Source organism: Desmodus rotundus, chromosome 9, assembly GCF_022682495.2.
Source record: "Desmodus rotundus isolate HL8 chromosome 9, HLdesRot8A.1, whole genome shotgun sequence".
Lineage (NCBI taxonomy): Eukaryota > Metazoa > Chordata > Mammalia > Chiroptera > Phyllostomidae > Desmodus > Desmodus rotundus.
Genome location: NC_071395.1, coordinates 90,830,238 through 90,856,183, shown reverse-complemented (window position 1 = coordinate 90,856,183; position 25,946 = coordinate 90,830,238). Strand labels below are relative to the sequence as shown.

The following is a 25,946-nucleotide window of genomic DNA, read 5'->3' as shown; positions in this document are numbered from 1 at the left end:
AAGAAACAAGAACTTGGAAAAATGAGGAGAGGCTTAGGAACCTCCAGGACATCTTGAAATGTTCCAACATCCGAATTACAGGGGTGCCAGAAGGAGAAGAGGAAGAACAAAAAATTGAAAACTTATTTGAACAAATAATGAAGGAGAACTTCCCCAGTCTGGCAAAGGAAATAGACTTCCAGGAAGTCCAGGAAGCTCAGAGAGTCCCAAAGAAGCTGGACCCAGGGAGGAACACGCCAATGCACATCATAATTACATTACCCAAGATTAAACGCAAGGACCTACATCCAAGATTACTGTATCCAGCAGAGCTATCATTTAGAATGGAAGGAAAGACAAAGTGCTTCTCAGATAAGGTCAAGTTAAAGAAGCTCATCATCACCAAGCCCTTATTATATGAAATGTTAAAGGGAGTTACCTAAGAAAAAGAAGATCAAAATAGGAACAGTAAAAATGACAGCAAACTCACAGTTATTAACGGCCACACGTAAAACAAAAATGAGAGCAAACTAGGCAAACAACTAGAACATGAGGGTTGTTAATAAGGGAGTGGGAGGAGGAGAGGGGGGTAAAGGTACGGAGAATAAGTAGCATAGATGATAGGTGGAAAATAGACAGGGGGAGGGTAAAAATAGTGTAGGAAATGCAGAAGCCAAAGAACTTACAAGTATGACCCATGGACATGAACTATAGGGGGGGGAATGTGGGAGGGAGGAGGGTGGGCAGGATGGAGTGGGGTGGGGGTGGAAATGGGACAACTGTAATAGCATAATCAATAAATATATTAAAAAAAATCAGTTGTGTGTCTATATACTAACCTAGCACCGTTGGCAATTGAAATTAAAAAGCAGTACTCTTTATAACCGCACCAAATAGTATAAATTTAAAAAATATTCCCAGGAACAGAAGAGTGAGAACATTTCTTAGAGTTTTTTTTGTAATAGAAAAAACTTGTATTTGCATTTTGTGAATGAGGACATAGAGGTACAAAGGATTAAAGAAGATTGATTTTTTTGTGAGCACGCCTTCATTAAATACCTATTTTATGTAATAGGTAAGTGTGCTAGGGATATAGTAGTGGGTAAAAGAAATGATTCTCTGCCCTCATAATCTAGTGGAGATTGAAGGGAGAAGTAGTTTCAGGGTGGTGACTTTCTAGCTTTGGTTCAGCATTTTTTATTTTAGATGAATGGTTCAAAGCCTTTTCCTTTTAGTTAGATCTTAAATATTGTCACTTATTGAATAATCAGGCCTCTATGGAACAAGCTATTTTATTCTAATACATGTTTGACAGTTGGCCTGGTTGGTTAAAATTTCATATAAAGGATGGTTCATGCATATCTTCCTGTATTCCTATATAGGGGGAAGGAGGTAACTAATCTTCATTGTGCACCAGCTATATTTCAGGCATTGTTTTACCCCCACCCCAGTATATAGTATTATTTTATTTAATCTTTGCAATATCCCGAAGGTGGGTGGTTTTTCCTCTTTTATCACAGATGAGAAGACCAGAGCTCATAGAGCTTAAGTGATTTGCCTGTTTCATACAGTGGTTCAGTGATTCAGTCACACACCTTTCTGACTTTAAACTCTTGGTAGGTACCAGCTGTTCTCAGTCATTTTTCTATTGGTCACATCCCTGGGCCATCCCATTGTTTCTCATTCAGGAAATGCAAGTAAGTGAGATTAATTTTTGTAATGCTAATTTTTTATGTTTATTTTATTTTAAAAGCAAGTCTCTCAGAAGAAAAAACAAACTGTTGGTAATATGATTAATGATATACCTCATAGCTGATATATCAAGACACCACTTTTAAAGTGACTTTAATACACTTGAATCCAAGTCATTGTCAACCTGTTTAAATTGCCATGTTAGTTTAACTCTGACCCAGGAGTTATGTGCCTTGGGAAACAATGGTCTTTAGGGGAATAAATAACAGTTACCTAGCTAAGAGTCTTTGCATAGGTTATAAATGTGCTACCATCCTGGATGATTGTATAGTAGTATAATTTTTGGATTGGAAGGTGAACACATGAGATTGCTGTGCTTTGGTAGAAAATCTTCCATCTGTCTTTTCCCTAACAAGATAGGTGGAAACTGGAAACAGCCAAGTTGTGTGTGTAGAAGGTAGAATCACTGCTTATATAAACTTAAATTACTGTCTTACACTCTAGCCCTTGAAGGTGCATAAAGGTGCATTAATGATATCTTCCTGGCTTTTTATAGATGAGTAAACTGAGGCTCAGAGAGAGCAATTAACTTGCTGTAGATTGTACCAAAATCAGTGAGTCGCAGAACTGCGATTTAGACTCCTGCCTCCTATCATTATACATATACATATACATATATATATATAATATGTCTCTGTAATTGGAATCTTGTTAACTGTTTCCTGTAGGAGGTGGCAGTGGGTTTGTTTCTCACAGATTAATTAATGAATTTTTCAAAAACTGTAAAAGCCAGGAACTTAAACTTATTGCCATCAAACTTTCTTCAGGGTTATGTACCTTTTGAATATTTTAAATCTGGATTATGTCAGTCTTATATTTTTGTTCTTAGTTTATGACCATTTCTTCTATGTTGTCTTTACTGTGAACGTACCCTAGGATTTTGTATAAAGTATCTCTTTTGATCTGTAAATACTGAGCTTTAGTTCTTAATCTATAAAAGGAGAGTTTTTTAGCATAAAGAGAGAGGTTAAAGGCTAAATTTTAAGCTGTGTAGTGAAACCTATAGTAGTACATCCCTGTGATTGTTGCTTCTATGTTTATTGAAGTGACACTTCTTTTCCTTAGGATTATGTTTTTTTTAATGATTGTTTGTCAGTTCATAAGGAATGGGTGCATACTTTTATAATACTGAGAACTGTAATGGTTCTCAGACATTTGGTATTTACATAGATTTTTAAAATACTGTACTTACTCAATTGCATACATACTTACCCATTGTAAAACATACAATACTGATTTCAGATAGATGTTGCTATGTGTAGACCTAGTGTAGATTCACTGTTCTATAAATAATCATCCTGTAAATACATTTGTAGAACATGTTTTGTCACTCATTTTAAGAAATAATAAATGAGATAAAGGATTTGAAAATTAGGGGGAGAAACCAGTAACCTAAATCCTTTCCATGGGTGATCAGGAAGTGCTGGAGGAAGGATTATGTGTGTTCTTCTGTATTTACCAAGATAGTGGTACTGTCCCACGGTTGTAAGTACTTCCTGTGTTCAGCAACATTACACTGGATCTTTTTATTTTAACAGCTTTATTGAGATATATTTTACATACCGTACAGTGTTCAGTGGCTTATTTAGTATATTTACAGAATTATGTAACCATTACAGTAAATTTTAGAACATTTTCATCACCTCAAGAAGAAACAAACCCTTACCCCGTAGCTCTCACCCTCAAAACCCCCATCCCTCTCAGCCCTAGGCTACCACTGATCTTTCCATTTATAGATTTGCCTAATCTGAACATTTCATATAAATGGAATCATACAATATGTGATCTTTGTAGCTGGCTTTTTTCACTTAGCATTATGTTTTCAAGGTTCACCATGTTATAGCATGTGTCTAAAGTTCATTTCTTAAAAAGATAGATTTATTCATTCAATTATTTGTAGACAGAGAGGAAGGTAGGGAGAGAGGGGGAGAAACATCGATGTGAGAGACAAACATGGATTGGTTGCCTCTTGTATGTGCCCTGAATGGGGACCAAACCTGCAACCCAGGTGTGTGCCCTGACCAGGAATTGAACTGACGACCTTTTGCTTTGTAGGAGGACACCCAGCCACCTGAGCTACATGGGTCAGGGCCAAACTCCATTTAAAAATAAAAATTACCGAATGTATTTCATTGTATGGATATGCCATATTTTGTTTATTCTTCAGTTGGTGGACATTTGGGTTGTTTCCTTTTTTTTTTTTTTTTGGCAATTATGAATAATGGTTCTGTGAACATTCATGTACATGTCTTTGTGTGTACATATATTTTCATTTCTCTTGGGTATATTCCTAGGAGTGGAATTGCTGGGTGTTACGGTTAAGAGATACTCCATTAAAGCCTGGACCTAATGTAAAACTAAGGATCTCTCTACTTTTTCAGTTATTAATATAACCATCTGAGGAACTGCCAGTGGTTTCCATAGCAGCTGCTCCATTTTTACGTCACCACCAGCAGTGCCTGAGGGTTAAACTTTCTCCCTGTCCTTGCCAACATTTTATTATTTGTCTTTTTGATACATATACATCAGATCTTGAGTAAATTAGAGACTTCTGTAGGCAGGTTTCCAGGAGAGAAGACAGTTAAAGGATTTCATGTTCTGACTCTTGGGCTTGCTGCTTGTTTGGAAATGGATGTTATTAAATCACATAGTTAGGATTTGGCATGACTGAAATAGTACTAAAAATCATTTGTATTAATTAAGGATATTTTTTTCCTTTAAATCCTCACCTGAGGATATGTTTATTGATTTTTTAGAGAGGAAGGGGACAGAGAAACATCTCTGTGGGAGAGAAGCATTGATTGGCTGCCTTCCTACACGTGCCCCAACCGGGGATTGAACTCCCAGCCTCTCAGAGCACGGGACAGTAATCCAACCAACTGAGCCACCTGGCCAGGGGAGTTAAGGATATTCTTGACAGTATACTGTAATATTTTTGTTTGCATACTAAAACACAAAATCATTTAAATTTTAAAATTATCCCACTTTTTTTTTGAGGGTGCTGTTGGCACTTTTTATTTTGATATATAAGTGACATATAATGTAAAGTTAGTTTCAAGAATACAATAAAATTGTACCACTTTGGTCAAGGTTAATTGGAAGTCAAAATGGACCCAAGGCCCTTGCTGGGTATATTGGTTAGAGCATCATCCTGGTACGCCAAGGTTGTGGGTTTAATCTTCCATCAGGGCACATACAAGAATCAGTCAATGAATGTATCAGTAAGTGGAACAACAAATGGATTATTTGTCTCCCCCTCTCTCACTCTGAAGTCAGTAAATTTAAAAAAATGGACTTCATCACTATCTCTTTGCCACCCAAGTATGTTTGCTACTGTTGGTATTAGAAGTAAGCCAATTGATTCAATTGAACATTTCTTTCTTCTGGTTTTCTAGATTAGTTAATATCAAGGTTGTTTATCAGTTACCTTGTCTTATAGTTATAAAAATTGTACTGGACTAGGTTGTAATAGTGCTGACAGTTTTAAAATAAGTTCAGTTTCTTTTTTTTAGACTCTTTTTTCTTGAGGGGAGTGTTGCTGAAGATGATTTTGTAAGTTAAAGGGGTACAGTGCTGTCTGCCAAATTGGGGTCTTTTAGGAAGTAATGTGGGGATTCTGCTAGGTGCTGAGTATGTGTCCTAGTTATGCATTCTGAAATTAGGGAAACAACCACAGGATGGGTTCAGGGACGCAGTGAACCCACTGTTAGACAGACCTGACCTAAAACGCTGTTAATCACCTGACCTCCATGAGCCTCTATTCTGACTGGGAGGACCACAGTGATGTTTTGGGTCTTCTGGAATTAGTGTCAATTCAGAGCCACTATCTAGTAATCCTTGAAAAGTCTTTATTCCATTTTCCCCAATGTACAGTCACCCTGGAAAAAGGCTGGGAGAAAGACTATAAATTTTTGGCAGTGTAGTGGGATCTTTCCTCAACAATAGCAGTCATGGAAAGGGTTCTGGGTCTCAAATCTTGGGATTGATTGAGGGGGTGTGACACTCTCTTTTTTCAAAAAGATTTTATTTACTTATTTATTTATTTTTTAGAGAGAAAGGAAGGGAGGGAGATGAGAGGGAGAGAAACATCTATCTGGTTGTCTTTTGCACACGCCCAACTGGGGACCTGACCCTCAACCCAGACATGTGCCTTGACCAAACCGAGCTTTTGGTTTGCAGGACAACACCCAACCCACTGAGCAACACCAGTCAGGGCCTGAGTCTGTCTTTTTAAGGATGCAGATTTAGTTTCTTGTTCACTTGACCTAGACCTGTGGACAGATCACTTAAGACTTTCAAGCAATAAAACCACTGTTTAACTAGAAAAAAAAAAGTGTTTAGTAGATGTTCCCATCTCTTTCACTGCTTAGGAACACTATGATCAACTAGCCAGCATGGTAGGTCTCTGGGAGTCAGACTGTTCTAATTGCTGATTTGACTCTGCTATGGTGTGAAAAAGTGATGTTACTAACGACTAAAAACATTATAGAGTCACTTAGTTTTAATTTTCCATAAAGGTCTAGCCTTTAATGGAGTATCTTCACTACTTCAGGTAATTTGGCTCTGTTGTCAGCTGTGCTCCTTTGTAAGTTCAGTTCTGCCCACTGTTCTCAGTGTCTTGTAAGATGCCTATTTAGTCCAAAAGAGGAAATGAAAACTTTAGAAACTCAATAAATCTTGACATTTAAACTTTTACAGGAGTGAAAGATTAATCTTTGGTTCCTACATATACAGTTTTTCTTAGTTTATATGAATTTCATTCATGTGTTAAAGGCTGGTTGTCATTATTTGTATCTTAACCTCAGTTTTTATGGGTTTATAAGTTATCCACAAAGTCTTCTTAAGAAACTTGACTGTTATCTCTTTTTTAAACTGTCCATTTTTTTTTTTTACTTAAAAAATCAGTAGTAGTAGGAGACAGGGTAAACAGTTTAAATGTTCGTGTAGAAAATGGGGCTTTCTTAGGAGTCTAAATTATCATCATACTTTGTCTTAAAAATTCTTACTGGCTTCTTGAGACTGAGATGATTTTTTTAATGGACAGTTTCCTCTCTCCAGTGACTTAGATGTTAGTAAGCATTCTCCTAAATAGCTATTGTATGTCAAATATCAAGTAACAGACTGTTTTACTTAGAAAATAAGATAAATGAAAATACCATGTAATTAAGTACCATATAAGAGAATGAATTTATCATTCAATTTAAGGTTATAGGAAAAAATTGTAAAAGAAACAAGAAAGAGGAAAAAAATAAAATTGCAAGAAGAAATATACAGCAAAACAGCAGAATAGGAATTAATCCATAATTGGAAAACTAGGTAACAAAGGGGAAAATGGAGGGAGGAAAAGGGTGTAAGAAAAGATACTGGGGCTTACAAAGAAAAAACTGGAAATGGATGCTGTTAGTTATATGATATTATGAAAGTTTCAGTGAAGTAGATAATTTCACTCAAAAGTAGTTGACTGAAATATATAAAAATCAGAATAGACTCATATAACCAAGGAAAAATGAAGGCGATTATAAAACTATTTTTTCCTCCTCCTTTTGCTCTTATTCCTTGAGGTTGGGCAAAAATCCACTCCCTAGTTCCTGGTGGTCTCTCATAACCTCTTAAGGAATAGATAATTCCCATAGTAAATAATACATAAAAATCAAAAACTTAAAAAAAGCTTTTCATTTCAAAATAATTACAGATTCAAAGGAAATTGCAGAAAAAAATGTACAGGGAGGTTTCGTGCACCCCTCCACCCCAATGTGAGCATTTCACATAATTATAGTACAGTAGTATTGGGTTGGCCAAAAAGTCTATATGATTTCTTTCTGTAAAATAAAAGACACATTTTTCATCTTCACCAGTAAGTTTATTGATTTGGATATTTTGAGTATGTCAGCTATCTCCTGCATGGTGTAATGTTGATTGCTCTCAGTTAATGTCTTGATTTGATTGCTATCAACTTCAACTGGTCTACTTGGCCGTGAAGCATCGTCCAGCAAGAAATCACCAGCATGAAACTTTGCAAACCACTTTTGACACATTCCATCAGTCACAGCACCTTCTCCATACACTGCACACATCTTTTTTTGCATTTCAGTTGCATTTTTAACTTTCTTGAAATAATGAAGCAGAATATGCCAAAAAAGTTGCTTACGTTCTTCTATCTTCAATATGAAAATGGCTACACAAAAATTCACCAATTCTGATAAGTATTTTTTAAATACATGCTGATATGACAGCTGTCACAATACAGTCCAACAAAATTGTTTCTAATGAAGTTAGACAATGAAGCATTATTAGAGCTAGCTTACAGAAAATGCTGAACCAACTTTTTGGCCCACCCAATAAAATGTGGAAACTGACACTGGTAAAGTCCACAGAACTCATTCAGATTGTGTGTTATACATGCATCATTTGTGTGTGTATGTGTGTGTGTTCATACTTCTGTGCAATTTTGTCACCTGTGTAGCTTCTTGTAACCACTATCACAGTCAAGATGTAGAATAGCTCCATCACCACAAGGTTCTCTCCTGCTACTTCTTTGTAGCCCTCTCCCTTGAAACCCTAACTCCCGACAACTATAATTTGTTTTCTGTCTATAAATTCATTGTTTTAAGAACATATACTGAGTCGACAGCAAGAGCGTGCACTCAGCGCCAGTGAGAGTGGAAGGAGGGAAACAGCTTCTGTAAAACACTTTGTATGTCCAACAGTCCTCCTTTCTAAAACATTTTTTTTGAATTAAAAAAAAACATATACTTAAAATGAATGAATTATATAACCACCTTTTGAGATCGGCTTTTTTTTACTTGGCGTTATTTCCTTGAAGCCCATCCAGGTTGTTACTGTATATATAAATAGCTCAGTCTTTTTTATTTTTGAGCAGTAGTCCATGATATGGATATACCACAGTTTGTTGAACCATTCACATTGAAGGACATTTGTTTCTACTTTTTGGCTATTATGAATAAAGCTGCTATGAACATTTGTGTACATGTTTTGTGTGTACATTATTTCTCTGGAACATAGGTGTTCATTAGTACGGTCATTATGTTATAGAGTGCATTTTTAGTTTTAACAGAATCTGTCAAATAGTTTGCAAATGGTCTGTGCCTTTTACAGTCTCATGGTAAAGTATGAGTGATTCAGTCTTCGCACATACTTGCCAGCATTTAGTGTTGTCACTGTTCCTTATTTTAGAATCCAGTAGGTATATAATGAAATCTTATTGTACTTTGAATTTGTATTTCCCTCATGGCTGGCTAATGACATTGAATATCTTTTCTCGTGCTTATTAACCATCTTTACATTTTCTTCAGTGAAGTGTTTGTTCATGTCTTTTGCCACTTTCTAATTTGATTAAAAATGTTGATTTTTGAGTTCTTTATAAAGTGTAATATCAAGTCCTTTGTCAGATATGTGATTTGCAGATATTGCTTCCAGTCTATGATTTGTCTCTTCATACTATTTACAGGGTATTTTGCTGAGTAAAAGTTTTTAATCTTTTTTTTTTTTTTTTTTTTTTTTTTTTTTGAGAAACATCAGTGTGTGATTGCCTCTCCTGCAACCCATATTGGGGACCTGGCCCACAACCCATGCATGTACCTTGACCGAGAATCAAACAAATGACCCCCTGGTTTGCAGGTCTGTGCTCAATCCACTGAGCCACACCAGCCAGAGCAAAGTTTTTAATCTCGATGAGGTTTTTATTTATTAATTTTTTTAATGGATGAAGCTTTTGGTGTCAGACCTCTTCACTAGCCCTGGTTGTGAAAGTTTTCTCCCTTTTTTCCCACCCTAAAAGTTTTATGTTTTACATTTAAGTTTTTGATCCTGTTTGAGTTAATTTTTTAAGTAAGGTATGAGGTTTAAGTCAAGGTCATATTTTTGACTATGGATGTCTAAATTGCTCTAGCACCATTTGTTGAAAAGGCTATCAAATTGTTTTTGCACTTCTGTCAAAAATCAGTGGGGCATATTTGTGTGAGCCTGTTACTATCAGTTTTGAGAATTAAATATGCTAATATAGAATGACCAGCCTATAGAAGTGCTACATAGTAAGTGTTGCCCATCATTATTATTATTATTATTATTGCAAATAAAGGAATAAATAATTTTTAATGAAGTGTTTGCATAAACTTTAATTTAAAAAACAATAATTAATAGTTATTTTTAAAGTTTTAATTGTAAAATATATGTAACAAAACTTACCATTGTAACCATTTTTAAAAAATTCTCACCCGAGGATATGTTTATTGATTTTATAGAGAGAGGAAGGGGTGGGGAGAGAGAAAACATCAACTGGTTGCCTCCCAATAAGTGCCCTAACTGGGAATTGAACCTGCAATCTTTTGGTGTATGTGACAACACTCCAGCCAACTGAACCACTCAGCCAGTGCCATTGTAATCGTTTTTAAAGAGTACAGTTCAATAGTGTTAAGTACATTCACATTGTTCTGTACGTACTCTCCAGAACTTTTTTCATCTTCCGAAACTGAACCTCTATACTCATTAAACAACAACTCCCCATTCCTTCTTCCAGTCCCTGGAAGCCACTGTCCTACTGTTTCTGTGAATTTGACTGTTCTAGGTACCTCAGCTAAGTTGAATCATACAATATTTACCTTTTTTTAGCACTCTTTCATTCACTTGGTACATTGTCCTCAAGGTTCGTCTGTTTTGTAGCATGTATCAGAATTACCTTCCTTTTTAAGGCTGAGTGATATTCAATTCTATACCACATTTTGTTCATACATACATCAGTGGACACTTGGGTTGCTTCCATTCTTTGGCTTCTATGATAATCATCCTATGAACATAGGTTTGTAAATATCTCTTTGAGACCATGCTGGTTCCCGAGTGAGGGGGCCTGTGCATGCTCTAGGCCCCTGTGGGTCTCTCCAACGAACTATCCTATGAGGCTGAGTTTCTCCTGCTGCCGCCTCAACCCCCATGGGTGTTTTCAATCAGAGGTTTGAGGCTTTATTTCCCCACGCTGGAGCCCTGGGTTGCGAGGTCTGCTTTGCACCCACCACGGTTCCTCCGGGTTTATCTATGTGTGAATGTGGAGCCTCAGGGTCCACCAGCCACCACCTTATGGGGTCTGCTAGCTGCAGCCTGGCCTGCCCCCTTCCACAATCCACCACCTCGCTGGGTCCCCCAGCCACTGCCTTGCTGCAAGTCCTCTCAGCCTTGCTGCCCATCCCTGCCCCTCCTACCGGTCTGGATAAATGTTTCTTCTTTATCTCCTTGGTTGTTGGACTTCCATACAGTTCTATTTTCTGTCAGTTTTTTGTTTTTAAATTGTTGTTGTCCCCCTTTTGGTTGTGCAAGGAGGCACAGTGTGTCTACCCACGCCTCCATCTTGGCCAGAAGCAGGAGACATAATGATTATTTATGTTTTATTCAGTGCAATAAAATATGAAACAAATAAGAGATGTAAATTGTGGAAAGGAAGATATAAACTTATTATTTATAAATGCTCTGACTTTACATCCGGACAGCTTAAATCAAAAGGAAGAAACAGGTAATTAGAATAACAATTTTGGTAAAGTGATTGGCTAACATGAAAGTTACATAATTTCTGAATGTCATCAGTATCAAGAAAATAGGAAAAATTGAATCTCAGTTACTATAGATAGCTTTGAATATATGAAGATGTCACAATGGTGAATGGAAGTTAAATCTTGATGCTCCATAAGCTTTTTTGCCTTGGGGTTTAATTGACCCGTAGGGATAGAAGTTGAGGCCAAAGGCCAGAACTGGAACTGTGTAAAGCTGGGAATTAAGAAGGATTAAACTTGTCTGTGAACTGGGACTAGTAAAACTGCTCACCAGTCTAGGACATAGGGAGGAAGTGAGCCATTTAAGTTGGGATTGTAGGTGTTAAAAGCCACCTGCAAGAAAGAAGTGGAAAAAAACTCCAACCTTGTGTGGAAATCCTGGGTAGGAAAATAATGTGTTAATGTTTGAAACTGATGAGTGTAACGGGGTACTGGCAGAGGCAACCATTTAACACTGTTCCTTAACATCTGAAATGTGGAGGAGTCTCCCAAAACTAAATAGGAACTCATACAAAACTTGCAAAGCACCTTAGTAAAAAGATGTAACAAACAGGTAAATTTACAATTGCAGAGCTGATAATATAGACCAGTTTGTAAAAAGGACTTGATTATCTAATGCAGCAATTTCCAACCTTTTTCATCTTATGGCACACATAAACTAATTACTGAAATTTTGTGGCACACTAAAAGAAAATTTTTTTTGCTCATTTGACAAAAAAAGGTATAATTTTTATTCATTCATGCTGGACCACTATTCGTGCATTGGCTGTTGTTTTTTGTTTGTTTTATTTATTCAGTTTTAGAGGAGAAGGGAGGGAGAAAGAACAGGAGGTAAACGTCAATTGGTTGCCTCTTGCGCACTCCCAACCGGGGGCTTGGCCTGTAACCCAGGCATGTGCCCTGTACCAGGAATCGAACCCGCAACTTTTTGGTTTGCAGGATGACACCCAACCCACTGAGCCACACCAGTCAGGGCTATTGTCATTTTTTTATTTGACAATCTAAGGAAAAAGAGGTCAGTGCCTCTGACAAAATAGTCAGGTATTGCATGTTTTAAAGATTTTTGTGACTTACTGGTTGAAAATCACTGATTTAGTATTTAGTACATACTCAGTTTCTGCCTTTGTTCCAATGTCCTTTATAGTTGTTTGGTTTTGCTTTGTTTTGATATCCAGGGTCATATCGAGGATCACATATTAAATTTAGTCATGCCTTTTTATCCTTCTTTAATTTAGTTATTTTTTACCTGCCTTTTTTTCTTTTTGAACGATAATGACATTTTTGAAAGATAGCATTCAGTTTGCCTAAAAATTCTTTGGTTAGCATCTTTACTAGACAGGAAGCTGTTTTAGAATAGGGAGTGTATATCATTTATTCTTACTAATTAAATTTTATCTAACTATTTTATAATCATTTGGAATGCTGTGCTTCATAAAAGGACAGGTGTTTTGGTTAGTCACATACCCAAGGAACCACAAGGATTTTTGCTGTGCTTTGATTGAGATTTCAAACACTGCAATGTACAACACTGTTCTATACACGTTGTAATTTATTTCATTATTAGTAATTGCTAATAAGAATAGTTTCTTCAGTTCCCCTTACCTGTATTTATCACCTGTTTCCTTTTTTTTTCTTTTAAGATTTTATTTAGTTACTTTTAGAGAGAGAGGGAGAGAAACATCAGCATGTGGTTGCCTCTCACACACCCTCTACTGGGGAGCTGGCTTGCAGCCCAGGCATGTGCATTGATTAAGAATCGAACTGGCCACCTTTCGGTTCACAGGCTGGTGCTCAATCCACTGAACAACATCAGCCAGGGCTTGTCATTTCCTTTTTGAAAGCAAAGGATATTTGGTGTGTAAAGTGGATAGGTAAAATATAGTATATGGTTTTATTGCTATTCAAAGGGGAAAATGCTTCATAATGCTTACAATAAAGATAATTCACAAAAAATGTCTTTAAAATTCAGATGTAGAAATACTCAATTTAAATTACTGTAGAATTCTATGCAAATAAAACCTCTTTTTTCATTTTAAACATTGTGCCCTGGCTGGTGTGGCTTAGTGGATTGCGTGCCAGCCTGGGAAACAAAGGGCCAGTTCAATTCCCAGTTGGGACACATTCTTGGGTTGTGTGCCAGGTCCCTAGTAGGGAAGCAACTACACATTGATGTTTCTCTCCCTCTCTGCCCCTCTCTCTAGACATGAATAAATAAAATCTTTAAAAAAAATAAACATCTAAACTCTTTTTTAGAATTAAAAAGGCTTTTCATTTTGTGTTTATTATCAGTGCATCAGTATAGAACATTTTATAATGATTAGTGACATGTGGATACCAAGTTTTTGCAAACACCAAGTGCTAGTCTGTTCTGGTAAATTTCAATTTTCCCAAAACAAAATAACAAACACAATTTCAGGAGATGATGATACCATCAACATAAGTCACACAAATTACAAAAATGGCAGTACTTAAAATCATGCACATATAAAAAGATTCCTCAAAAACTTTATAACATTAAACGACGAAATTTACTCTGGAAATGTAGGGAGTTGTTTTTTGAATTTTGACTTTTAAGATTTTTTTTTTCCAATGTAAAAAAGTAAAGTGAGGGAGGTGTTGAGAGAGGTAGAGGAAAAGGAGCCTCCAGTAGATGGATTCAGCATGTCTGAAAATATTTCAAGAGCAAAGATATGTTAGAAACAAAAGTCTTTCAGCAAGATGAACACATGAGCAGTTCTTGCATCAGTTTCATTCACAGGAGAAACGTCTTCTTAAAGAATGCTTATGTTGGGACTTCTGGCCAAGATGGAGGCATAAGTAGACACACTGTGCCTCCTTGCACAACCAAAAGAAGGACAACAATAATTTAAAAACAAAAAACAGAAAATGACAGAAAATTGAACTGTATGGAAGTCCAACAACCAAGGAGATAAAGAAGAAACGTTCATCCAGACCAGAAGGAGGAGCGGAGATGGGCAGCTGGATGGAGAGGACTTGTGGCAGGGCGGCGGCTGGCAGACCCAGAGACGTGGTGGATTGTGGAGTGGGGTGGGCAAAGCAGCAGCTGGTGGACTGGGTGACAGACCACACAACCCAGAGTCCCAGCGCTGGGAAATAAAGCCTCAAACCTCTGATTGAAAACACCATGGAGGTTGAGGCGGCAGCAGGAGAAACTCCCAGCCTCACAGGAGAGTTCATTGCAGAGACCCACAGGGGCTTAGAGCGTGCAATAGCCCACCCACTCAGGAAGCAGCACCAAAGGGGCCCAATTTGATTGTGGGTAGCGAAGGGAGTGACTGAAGTCCTGCAGAGAGTGAAGCAAGTGCCATTGCTCCCTCTCGGCCCCTCCCCCACATACAGTGTCACAGCACAGAGACCAGCCTTACCCCACCCCGTGAACACCCAAGGCTCCGCCCCCTTACTTAAAAGGCGCACCAAGACAAAAAAAAAATGGCCGAAATAAAAGAACAAATCAAAGCTCCAGAAAAAATACAGCTAAGCAATGAAGAGATAGCCAACCTATCAAGTGCACAGTTTAAAACACTGGTAATCAGGAAGCTCACAGAATTGGTTGAATTTGGTTGCAAGTTAGATGAAAAAATGAAGGCTATGCTAAGAGAAACAAAGGAAAATGTACAGGGAACCAATAGTGATGGGAAGGAAACTGGGACTCAAATCAACAGTGTGGGCCAGAAAGAAGAAAGAACATCCAGCCAGAAAAGAATGAAGAAACAAGAATTCGGAAAAATGAGGAGAGGCTTAGGAACCTCCAGGACATCTTGAAATGTTCCTACATCCGAATTATAGGGGTGCCGGAAGGAGTGGAAGAAGAGCAACAAATTGAAACTTATTTGAACAAATAATGAAGGAGAACTTCCCCAATCTGGCAAAGGAAATAGACTTCCGGGAAGTCCAGAAAGCTCAGAGAGTCCCAAAGCAGTTGGACCCAAGGAGGAACACGTCAAGGCACATCATAATTACATTATCCACGATTAAGGAGAAGGAGAGAATCTTAGAAGCAGCAAGAGAAAAGGACACAGTTACCTACAAAGGAGTTCCCATAAGACTGTCAGCTGATTTCTCAAAAGAGACTTTATAGACAAGAAGGGGCTGGAAAGAAGTATTCCAAGTCATAAAAGGCAAGGACCTACATCCAAGATTGCTCTATCCAGCAAAGCTTTCATTTAGAATGGAAGGGCAGATAAAGTGCTTCTCAGATAAGGTCAAGTTAAAGGAGTTCATCATCACCAAGCCCTTATTATATGAAATGTTAAAGGAACTTATCTAAGAAAAAGAAGATAAAAAATATGAACAGTAAAAATGACAGCAAACTCACAGTTATTAACAACCACACCTAAAACAAAAACGAAAGCAAACTAAGCAAACAACTAGAACAGGAACAGAACCACAGAGATGGAAAACACATGGAGGGTTATCAACAGGGGAGTGGGAGGGGGAAAGAGGGGGAAAAGGTACAGAGAATAAGTAGCATAAATGGTAGGTAGAAAATAGACAGGGGAGGGTAAGAATAGTATAGGAAATGTAGAAGCCAAAGAACTTATATGTATGGCCCATGGACATGAACTATAGGGGGGAAGTGTGGGAGGGAGGGGTTGTGCAGGATAGAGTGGAGTGAAGGGGGGGAAGTGGGACAACTGTAATAGCATAATCAGTAAAATACATTAAAAATAATCTATTAAACTTTAGATGATTTATAAATTTGGGCATATGCTGTCAAAAAAAAAAGAAAAAGAATGCTTATGTCTACAGTCTTCTGTAAGATAGAGTTGGCTACCTCCCGTGATTCCTCTTTTACTAGAATAATATCATCAGAGTCCATGTACTTTTTTAAAAGCTCATCTGCTCTATCATTTAGGTAATTCAGTATTCAAAATGTCTTCAACACTGGCTACTTCGTCTGCCATTGTTTTTTTTTTTTAAGATTTTATTTATTTTTAGAGAGGGAGAGAAACATCAATGTGTGGTTGGTTGCCTCTTGTGCACCTCCTACTGGGGACCTGGCCCACGACCCAGGCATGTTTCCTAGACTGGGAATTGAACCAGCGACCCTTTGGCTTGCAGGCTGGTACTCTGTCCACTGAGCCACACCAGCAATGGCTCATCTGTCATTCTTAAGTCTCCTTGGGAGTCTGCCAGCAGAATTATGTTGCTGTTTACCACCCCAAGCCAAGTCTCCTTCCATCACCATTTATCCCCTCTATACCCACCTTCATCTCCACACTGTGGTCCATGTCCATGTCCATGAGTTTTTCTTTTTCCTTTTTTTTTTTTTCAATCCCTCCACTCTCCTCCAGGCTCCCAACCCCACCCTGCAGCTGTCATCCTGCTCTGTGTATAGGTCTTTCCGTTTGGGTTTTGTTTATCAGATTTCACTTACGAGTGAAATCATGGTACTTGTCTCTTTTTGACTGGCTTACTTTGTTAGCATAATGCTCTCCAGGTCCATCCATGCTGGGGCAAACTGCCTTCTAGACTCCATTGTTTTTGCTTAGAAGTCAGCTGTTACAGGATTCCTTTGAAAGTGATGCATTATATTTCTGCTTTCAAGGTTTTCTCCTTGTCTTTGCCTTGGAACATTTTTTCCTGTGATGTATCTGTCTGTGGGTCTCTGTGTTTATCCTACTTGGAGTCCTTTAAGCTTTCTAGATGTGTAAATTAGTGTTTTTCAATACACTTGAGAAGTTTTCAGCCAGTTTCTTTGAATATTTTCTTTGTTCCTTTCTTGCTCTCTCCTTTTGGCACTCAGTTATGTACATGGGGGTATACTTACCAGTTTCTCAGTTTTCTTTGAAGCTCTTTATTTTTCTTGCATTTTGTGTTTCCCGGTTTGCATAATCTCTTACTGATCTATCTTCAAATTTGCTCACTATGTCTTCTGTCCATTTAGTTCTATTCTGGCGTTGCTGTAGTGCATCATTTTTTATTTGTTGTAGTTTTCAACTCCAGAATTCCCCTTTGGTTTGGTTTGGTTTTAAAAATATATATTCTGTGTCCGTGTTGATACTCTTTTTGTGATACAACATTGCCATTCATACCTTTTTTACATGTTTTTTTTTAAAACGTCCTCACCTGAGGACATTTTTTTTCATTGGTTTGAGAGAGGAAGAGGGATGGGGGAAGGGAGACAGGTGCAGACAGATAGACATCAGTTGGTTGCCTTCTCATATGTGCCTCAACCAGGGATTGGACCCACAACCTGGATATACACTGTGACCAGGAATCGAACCCACAACCTTTTCATCTATGGAAAAGGACTGAGCTACTCAGTTGCTCATCCAAGTAACTGAGCTACATTGGCCAGGACTCTGTAGATCTTTAGTCATGGTTTCCTTTGGTTCTGTGAGCATGTTTATAATGGCTATTTTTTAAATACTTTTCTGTTAAATCCAACTTCTACTCCCCCTCACAGTTAGTTTCTTTTCCCTGCGTTACTGCATGCTCTAGGATTTTTTTTTTTTTTTTTTTTTTTGCTGTTGTTTTGTTGTTGTTGGAAACTGGTCATTTTAAATGATACATTGTAATAACTCAATACTGATTTCTCATTCTATTCCTTGGGGCTTGTTATTATAATTTGCAGTTCATTTGTTTAGTGACTGGATGTATTTAGTGAAGTCTGTTCTACCACCTCATCTGCCCAGCCGTAAGTCTGTGGTTGTGTTCCTTAGGGAGGCACAGCTTTATGCTTACAGTCACCCTGGGATGACTGGTACTGGTGGGGCTCTCTCTCCCTGACCAGCCTAGCTCTTCACCTCCGCTAATCGCCTGTGTTACTCTACTGTTTTCAACAATACCCTGAGGCATAAATTCCTCTACAAACTAATCCAGTCAAATTGGGGATCCTTGGACAGAAGAATTTTTGAGGTCAATGTTCACTATGTGTTCTGGCCCAGAGAGAACTTCTCCCAGAAGTCTTATTCCCTGGTTTTCTCCTGCTAACTAGCCAGCCTCCAGTCTAGGCTCTGTCTTCATTACATGCATGAGTGTCCTTCCGATTGCCTTTTACTACAGCCCCTACTGTTTTTGAGAACACTCTTGTATTTAAACTCATCCACACTCTTGGGCATGAATTCAGGTCCTTTGGGAAGAGATTTGGTATTATGGGCTCCTGCTTTTTCCCCTAGGCACATCATCTGAAGCCAGGATTCTAGGGCTGGGTGTGGGGACAGTTGTGAACTTTTCTGTGAGTGACTTTGTGGCTCTAGGAGCTGAGCCCTGGGATGGGGGCTGGTGGTGGAGGTGGGGTGTGCTTAGCACCTTATCTCTCCTGGTGTGGAACTACCATCTGAGGAGCTGGGTGAAAGGGCTGTTGGGCCCCAAGTATTCTTAGTGTGCCATACTTGAAGTAGAGCCTCAGTACGGTTAAAGCTCTGCCTTTGTTGCCAGGGGCTTGGCCTCAGCATCCCGCTATCAGGAGGTCAGGGACACAATGAGAAACCTGAAGCAGTCCCGGACCCCTCCCCACCCCCCCAGGAAGAAAGCTGTTGGTCTAAAGGCTGAGGGAAGAGAGTCATGGGTTACTGGCTGCAGCAGTCTGGAACCTTACTGAGCTGGGAGGGAGACTGGGAGCAGTCTTGTCTCAAATACCAGACTTTCGCATTTCAGACTGGATTTTTATAGATTTTATTGAATAGGGTTGGGGTTTTTTTTTTGTTTTTTGTTTTTTTTAAATTTGCTTTTGCTCCTAGGGACCATTTCCAGAGGCTTTAAATGTTTTGGGGTTTTTTTTTTTGTTTTTTTTTTTAATAATTTTCACCAGTTTCATTGAGGAGTGGACCAGCAAAGCTCAAAGCTGTTAGGCTCTGAGAAGTCAATCTCTTGTGACTGTGATTTTGAGCTAGCAGTCATGCCTCCTTACAGCATGACTGAGGAAAGCATTTCCTTCAGCCTGGTTCCTGACCACCCCTTAGTCACAAGGAGCCTTTAACATACTCCTTAACATCTCAACTTTCAGATACCTGTATGATACAAGAGGCTCAGAGAATTATTTCTCCTGCCATTTTCCTTAAAGAATGAATTCACTATATATACTCTACAAGGGAAGACCTGCACATGAGTACAGACTTTTGTAAAGGAAATGAAAATAATAGCTAGAGAATTTTAACATGAGGGTACTGTAGTTGATTTGATTTCTTTTCAAGTTGGAGACATTGCAGTTACCTTTTGGCTTCTAAGTCAGGTAACTTATATATCAAAATTAACAAGCTTCTTCCTCAGTTTTGCTGTTACCTTAAATTAGTTTCTTTTATTTCCTTTTTTTGTTTTTCCAGGGGCCACTCAATAGCGAGTCTTCAAACCAGAGCTTGTGCAGCGTGGGGTCTTTGAGTGATAAAGAAGTAGAGGTAAGAATCCACATGAATTACAAGACTTTCATATTCTCACACTTTCAGTTTGGGATAAAAGCATAACTCCAGGGTTGCTGTTAGGGTCTGTGTTCTTTGAGTTGTGTGCTCTGTGTGTCTGTATTTGTTATTTGGTTTTTTTTTTTTAATTTTTGCTTAGTTGTCATCAATAAAGGGTGAAATTTGCAGGTGTAGCTGAATTAGCTTAGGTGCCATTGAATTTTAATACTTGTTAGGACTTTAGCTGTGTGGGTCAGTATAGCAGTGTAGCCTGCCAGTTTTACTAATAGAATTTGAAGATTTTTTTCTTTCAAGGCAAAAAACCCAGCTGCACAGATATGGGTCCAAATCTGCAACCACCTATTTTGCACTTCAAAAAAACTTTCAGTAAATTAGAGCCACTTCATTGATTATGCAGATCTTTCCTTTTTGGAAAAAAGAATTGGATTTCTGCAAGCCTCCTGTATGCTAGATATTTGTACTACATTTGTGCTTTATAATCTTACTTAGGCTTTGTAGCAACCCCGGTTTATAGATGAGTAAGTAGAAGCTCTGATATTTTAAGCAGTTTGCCAAAAAGTCGATAGATGGTTTGGTTCCAGACCTTGCTCTAAGAACATGACACTGATTTAGGACTTGTCGGTACTGGTTAAATCTCCTTATAAATTTGATATTTTGTACATATTCTCTAATTTTTGTGATGTGAAAATTTTGACAAAATGCTAATTGTGATTTATATGGTATTTAACAGACTCCTGAGAAAAAACAGAATGACCAGCGAAACCGGAAAAGAAAAGCTGAACCATATGAAACTAGCCAAGGTAGTAATAATTTCATATCAATAAAAATACTAAATTTTTGTGTACCTAGATAGAATTTTCCAACTCATACTAGATAATTGGTTTATATACAGAGATTCCTAACAAAGGAGATATATGTACCTTAAGGGAATATCAGGATGTTTATTATAGACTTGCCACTTGATATACACTTGATAAAACAGTGTCAGTTCTTTGGGGACTCTTGTTTTTCCTGTTGTAAGTTAACAATCTTCTTGCCACAGGTTTTTCTTCAGACCAAGCATGTATTGTACAGAAAAGAGGTTACGCTGGAGCTTTAGCTATGTCTTGCATTAGATCAGTGATTTGTAAATAATAGGTGACCAGAAATAGTTTTATTTACCTGGCTGGCCTTTCTACCTACCCTTTTTCCATGTCAATTGTTTAGTTGGACATTGGTGCCCAGTGGAATAAATCTATAGATATGACAGTTCTCATACCAAATATCTTTATATAATTAAAGAAAGAACAAAGGTGTGTACACTCCTATGAAATGGAAGTCCCAGTCTTTTTAACTTTTTCTTGTTTTTTTTAAAATCTATAACTTTTTTACTTTTGGGGTGGGAGGGAGTTCTCCCAAAGTGATAAGATCATATAAAATTTTTTGTGAAATAGCATAAACCTTTTACTTCATTTTTTTAAAAGAATTATTTTTGGAGAGAGGGGAAGGGAGGGAGAAAGAGAGGGAGAGAATCACCAAATGGTTGTCTCTGACATGCTCCCAACTAGGGACCTGGCTCTCAACTCAGGTATGTGCCCTGACTAGGAATCGAACCAGCAGCCTTTTAGTTCGCAGGCTGGCACTCAATTCACAGAAACATATCAGCCAGGGCAACCTTTTACTTCTGATGCGTTTGTTTTGAATTCTTTGTTTTCTTATTTGGGGGTATGGATTATAGATTACTTTTATTTTGATTTACATTTGTGGCATAAAAATATATTTATGATGAAAGATTAACAAGTCTTAAAGGGAAGCAAACCGTGAAATAGTGTTTCACTGCTTATTCAGTTGTTCCTCATGGGGAGGAAATCCCCTGTTCCTATGATAAAGGTGTTCGGCTCATTTGTTAAAAGTAAAACGGGCCCTTGAATTGATACCAATGTATGCAGTTATTGAATACATATTATATTTTAGTGATTGATAGTTTACATGTGTGTTGTGGGAAAAACTATACTTACTTTGGTTTCATTTTCAGGGAAAGGCACTCCTAGGGGACATAAAATTAGTGATTACTTTGAGGTAAGTTACATTTTGGGGAAAAAAATCTATAGTTTTTGTTAAACCTAAATTTTTGCATTCATCTAAGGCTTTAGAAAGCAGTGTTTTGCCTTCACTGTGCTTTCCTCCCCTTGCCATCGTCATGAGTCTAATGCCGCCCTATTTCTGTCTATAAGAGGAAACTGCCGCTCACTTTCTAAATTTAAATTTGTACATGATGTGTCTTGTCTGTGATGATATAAAAATTCACAAATGAGGTGATTTTTCTCTTGGCCAGACTAGGTTTCGTGTCTTACAAAGATTGAAGTTGAGTAACTTGGACTCTTCTCCTTAGTCCAGTGGAACACGTAGTGAGCTACTGACCCATCGTTAGTGGTTACTAAAGAAGACACTAACATCTACTGTGCCACTGCATTCCTGCTTCATGTATTATGAGACAAGAAGGGAAAACATTCTTCTCTTACGTTTTTTCAAAACCATTTCTAGTCATGTTTCCTTATATCTTGGTACATTTCTGCTGGAGTTCCTTCTTTAAAATCTCATGGAAAAGATAGCAAAATTTGACTTCATGGTGTTTTCTTTCTCAAATAAGATGTGTTGACTTAAAGGGGCCATATATAATTAAGACCTGTTTGTGTATTAATCTTTTACTCTCCTTATCTGAAGCATAGTACTGTTTTGAATTATTCATATCCATTTTTCCCTGTTGGCCAGTTTGCTGGGGGAAGCGGGCCAGGAACCAGCCCTGGCAGAAGTGTTCCACCAGTTGCACGATCCTCACCGCAACATTCCTTATCCAATCCCTTACCGGTAAGCATTCACCTGGAGAAATTTGACACCTGTTGCAGGAGACAAGAAACCCAGGAACACTCAAGCAAAGTTTCTCTTCTGTTAATCACTCAAGAGGAATGAGGCATTAAGGAGAAAAGTTAATAATACTACCTCTGAATCATTCACGTAGCTTCAAATCTATATAGCAGTAAATCAACTCTTTACAAGAGCAAACCCTATTCTCTCAGTATAAAAAATTGCCTCTAAACCTACAGCTCAGTGTTCCTACCCAAACAGCAGGTTTTTTCCTTGCCAAATTTTTATTTCTCTATAAGTAAATCCTTTTTCAAAAAATTTGGTCAGCTCCTGGCATTTGAATTATTTTTAAGGCTTAATGACGTAGTAGAGAAGCTAATGCTCTACACGTACAAATTTGATACAGGTTTGTTTTCTCCCTATAAATGAGATCTGGAGGTCTTAAAATATTATAGCTAAGTTAGTGTTTCTCAATCCTGGGGTAGTTTTGCTCCACAGGGGACATTTGGCCGTGTTAGAGACCTTTTTAGTCACAACTAGGGGTTGGGGGATGGTATCATTGGCATCTAGTGGGCACAGGCCAGGGATGCTGGCAAACCTCCTTATAGTACATAGGACAGGTCCCCACAGCAAAGAATTACCTGGTCTAAAATGTAACTGATAGTAAGGTTGAGAATCTCTGAGCTCACTAACATAGGATGTTGTGTCAATTTGTTCACGTGACTTTGGATGATTTATTGGTATCATACAAGACCTCTTTATTCAAAAGAGTGTGTTATTTCCACTGATAACTGAGGTCTTGGGGGACAAGGAGTCTCTCTAATATCAGGAGTTTCCATTCTAGGTCTCTGCTTAGGAAAGTTGTTCAGCAGAGTTGGTTAATGCTGCTTTCTCCCTAAGTGATTTTGTTTTCTGTATTGTTAAAGTATTTTAAAATGCACTTCTTCCCCCCTCTAGATCTCATAAAACCATGCATTCATTAGGGTGATTGTACTTATTAAAGAAGTTATGAAAATGTATTCACCTTGAAAATTTTTGCCATTATTTTGTCATCCTTGCCATATTTTACTTATTTTTAATTTTTTAAGTTGATTTCTGTGTGAGAGAGAGAGAGAGAAACAGATACATTGATTTCTTGTTCTACTTATTTATGCATTCATTGGTTGATTCTTGTATGTGCCCTGACCGGAGATTGAACCTGCAACCTTGGTGTATCAGGACAATGCTCTAACCAACTGAGCTACCCGGCCAAGGCATCTTGCCATATTTTAAAATGTTAGAAATGTTTGATGTATAGATGTGCTTGGTTAGGTTGAGGTTTGTTAGATAACTATTTAGGGAGCCTGTATCTTTATTTTTCTTAAGTTTTATTTTATTTTTTTAATATAGTTTATTGATTATGCTGTTACAGTTGTCCCGTTTTTTCTCCCCTTTATTACCCTCTACCCAGTACCCCCTGCCCCCACCATCTTTCCCCCTCCTTAGTTTATGTCCATGGGTCATACATATAAGTTCTTTGGCTTCTGCATTTCCTATATTGTTCTTAACCTCTCCCTGTCTATTTTGTGCCCACCAATTATGCTTGTTATTCCCTGTAGCTTTTGCCCCATTCTTCTACCTCCCCTCGATAACCCTCCATGTGATCTCCATTTCTGTGATTCTGTTCCTGTTTTAGTTGTTTGCTTAGTTTGTTTTTGTTTTTGTTTTTTTAGGTTCAGTTGTTTTTTTTTAATATAATATTCTTTTTCTTTTTTTTAATTTTTATTGTTATTCAATTACAGTTGTATGCCTTTCTCCCCATCCCTCCACCCCACCCCAGCTGAACCCACCTCCCTCCCCCACCTCCACCCTCCCCCTTGGTTTTGTCCATGTGTCCTTTATAGTAGTTCCTGTAATCCCCTCTTCCCACTGTCTAGGTTCAGTTGTTGATAGTTGTGAGTTTATTGTCATTTTGCTATTCATATTTTTGATCAACTTCCTTTTCTTAGATAAGTCCCTATAACATTTCATATAATAAGGGCTTGGTGATGATGAACTCCTTTAACTTGACCTTATCTGGGAAGCACTTTATCTGCCCTTCCATTCTAAATGATAGCTTTGCTGGACAGAGTCATCTTGGATGTAGGTCCTTGCTTTTCATGATTTGGAATTCTTCTTTCCAGCCCCTTCTTGCCTGCAAGGTTTCTTTTGAGAAATCAGCTGATAAGTCTTGTGGGAACTCCTTTGTAGGTAACTGTCTCCTTTTCTCTTGCTGCTTTTAAGATTCTCTCCTTATCTTTATTCTTGGCTAATGTGATTATGGTGTCCCTTCGTGTGTTCCTCCTTGGGTCCAACTTCTTTGGGACTCTGAGCTTCCTGGACTTCCTGGAAGTCTATTTCCTTTGCCAGATTGGGGAAGTTCTCCTTCATTATTTGTTCAAATAAATTTTCAATTGCTTGCCCTTCCTCTCCTCCTTCTGGCACTCCTATGATTCAGGTGTTGGAACATTAAAAGTTGTCCCTGGGGTTTCTAAGTCTCCTCATTTTTTTGAATTCTTGTTTCTTCATTCTGTTCTGGTTGAATGTTTATTTCTTCCTTTTGGTCCATACTGTTGATTTGAGTCCCAGTTTTCTTCCCTTCACTGTTGGTTCCCTGCATGTTTTTCTAGCCTTCACTTTTTCCCTCTATTTTGCAACCATACTCAACCATTTCTGAGAGCATCCTAATTACCAGAGTTTTGAATTCTGCATTTGTTAGGTTGGCTATCTCTTCATCATTCAGTTGTATTTTTTCTGGAGCTTTGATCTGCTCTTTCATATGGGCCATAACTTTTTGTCTCGGTGTGCCTGTTACGTAGTAAGGGGTGGAGCCTTAGGTGTTCACCAGGGCGGGGCAACCCATGTCATGTGGTGGTGTCATGTTGTGGTGCTATATGTGGGGAGGGGTCAGAGTGGGAACTATGCTGCTTGCTCAGGTCTTTGCTGGATTTTACTCACTTCCTCTACTACCCACAAGCAAATTGGGCCCTTCTGGTGCTGATTCCCCTCTGGGTGGGTGGGCTTGTGTATGTTCTAGGACCTTGGGGGTCTCTCCATTGAACTCTCTTGTGGGGCTGGGAGTTTATTCTGCTGCCTCAATCCCCACAGTTTTTTTCAGTCAGAGGTTTTGAGGCTTTTTTTCCCTGCACTGGAACCCTGGGTTGTGTGGTCTGTCTTGCTCCTGATTTATCCTTATGCGAATGTGGGACTGCCCTGGCCTCCAGCTGCCACCTTGCTGTGGGTCCTCTCAGCCTCAGCTGCCTGTCTCCTTCCCTCCTACCGGTCTGGATAAATGTTTCTTCTTTAACTCCTTGGTTGTCAGACTTCCATACAGATTGATTTTCTGGCAGTTCTGGTTATTTTTTGTTTTTAAATTTGTTGTTGTCCTTCTTTTGGTTGTGTGAGGAGGCAAAGT

At 38.3% G+C, this 25,946-nt stretch overlaps 1 protein-coding gene across 5 annotated transcripts in view; it reads left to right on the top strand.

Moving 5' to 3' along the window:
- The window catches only part of TLK2 (tousled like kinase 2), a 117,398-nt gene that overhangs the window by 22,114 nt on the left and 69,338 nt on the right, over positions 1-25,946 (top strand). For 4 of the 5 annotated variants that reach the window (XM_053930712.1, XM_053930711.1, XM_053930710.1 and 1 more), the window contains exons 3-6: positions 19,577-19,648; positions 20,400-20,469; positions 21,684-21,727; positions 22,421-22,516. In XM_053930712.1, the coding sequence (XP_053786687.1) occupies positions 19,577-19,648; positions 20,400-20,469; positions 21,684-21,727; positions 22,421-22,516 (282 nt within the window). The remainder of the gene's footprint in view (positions 1-19,576; positions 19,649-20,399; positions 20,470-21,683; positions 21,728-22,420; positions 22,517-25,946) is intronic. The other variant, XM_053930709.1, reaches the window with a different exon arrangement.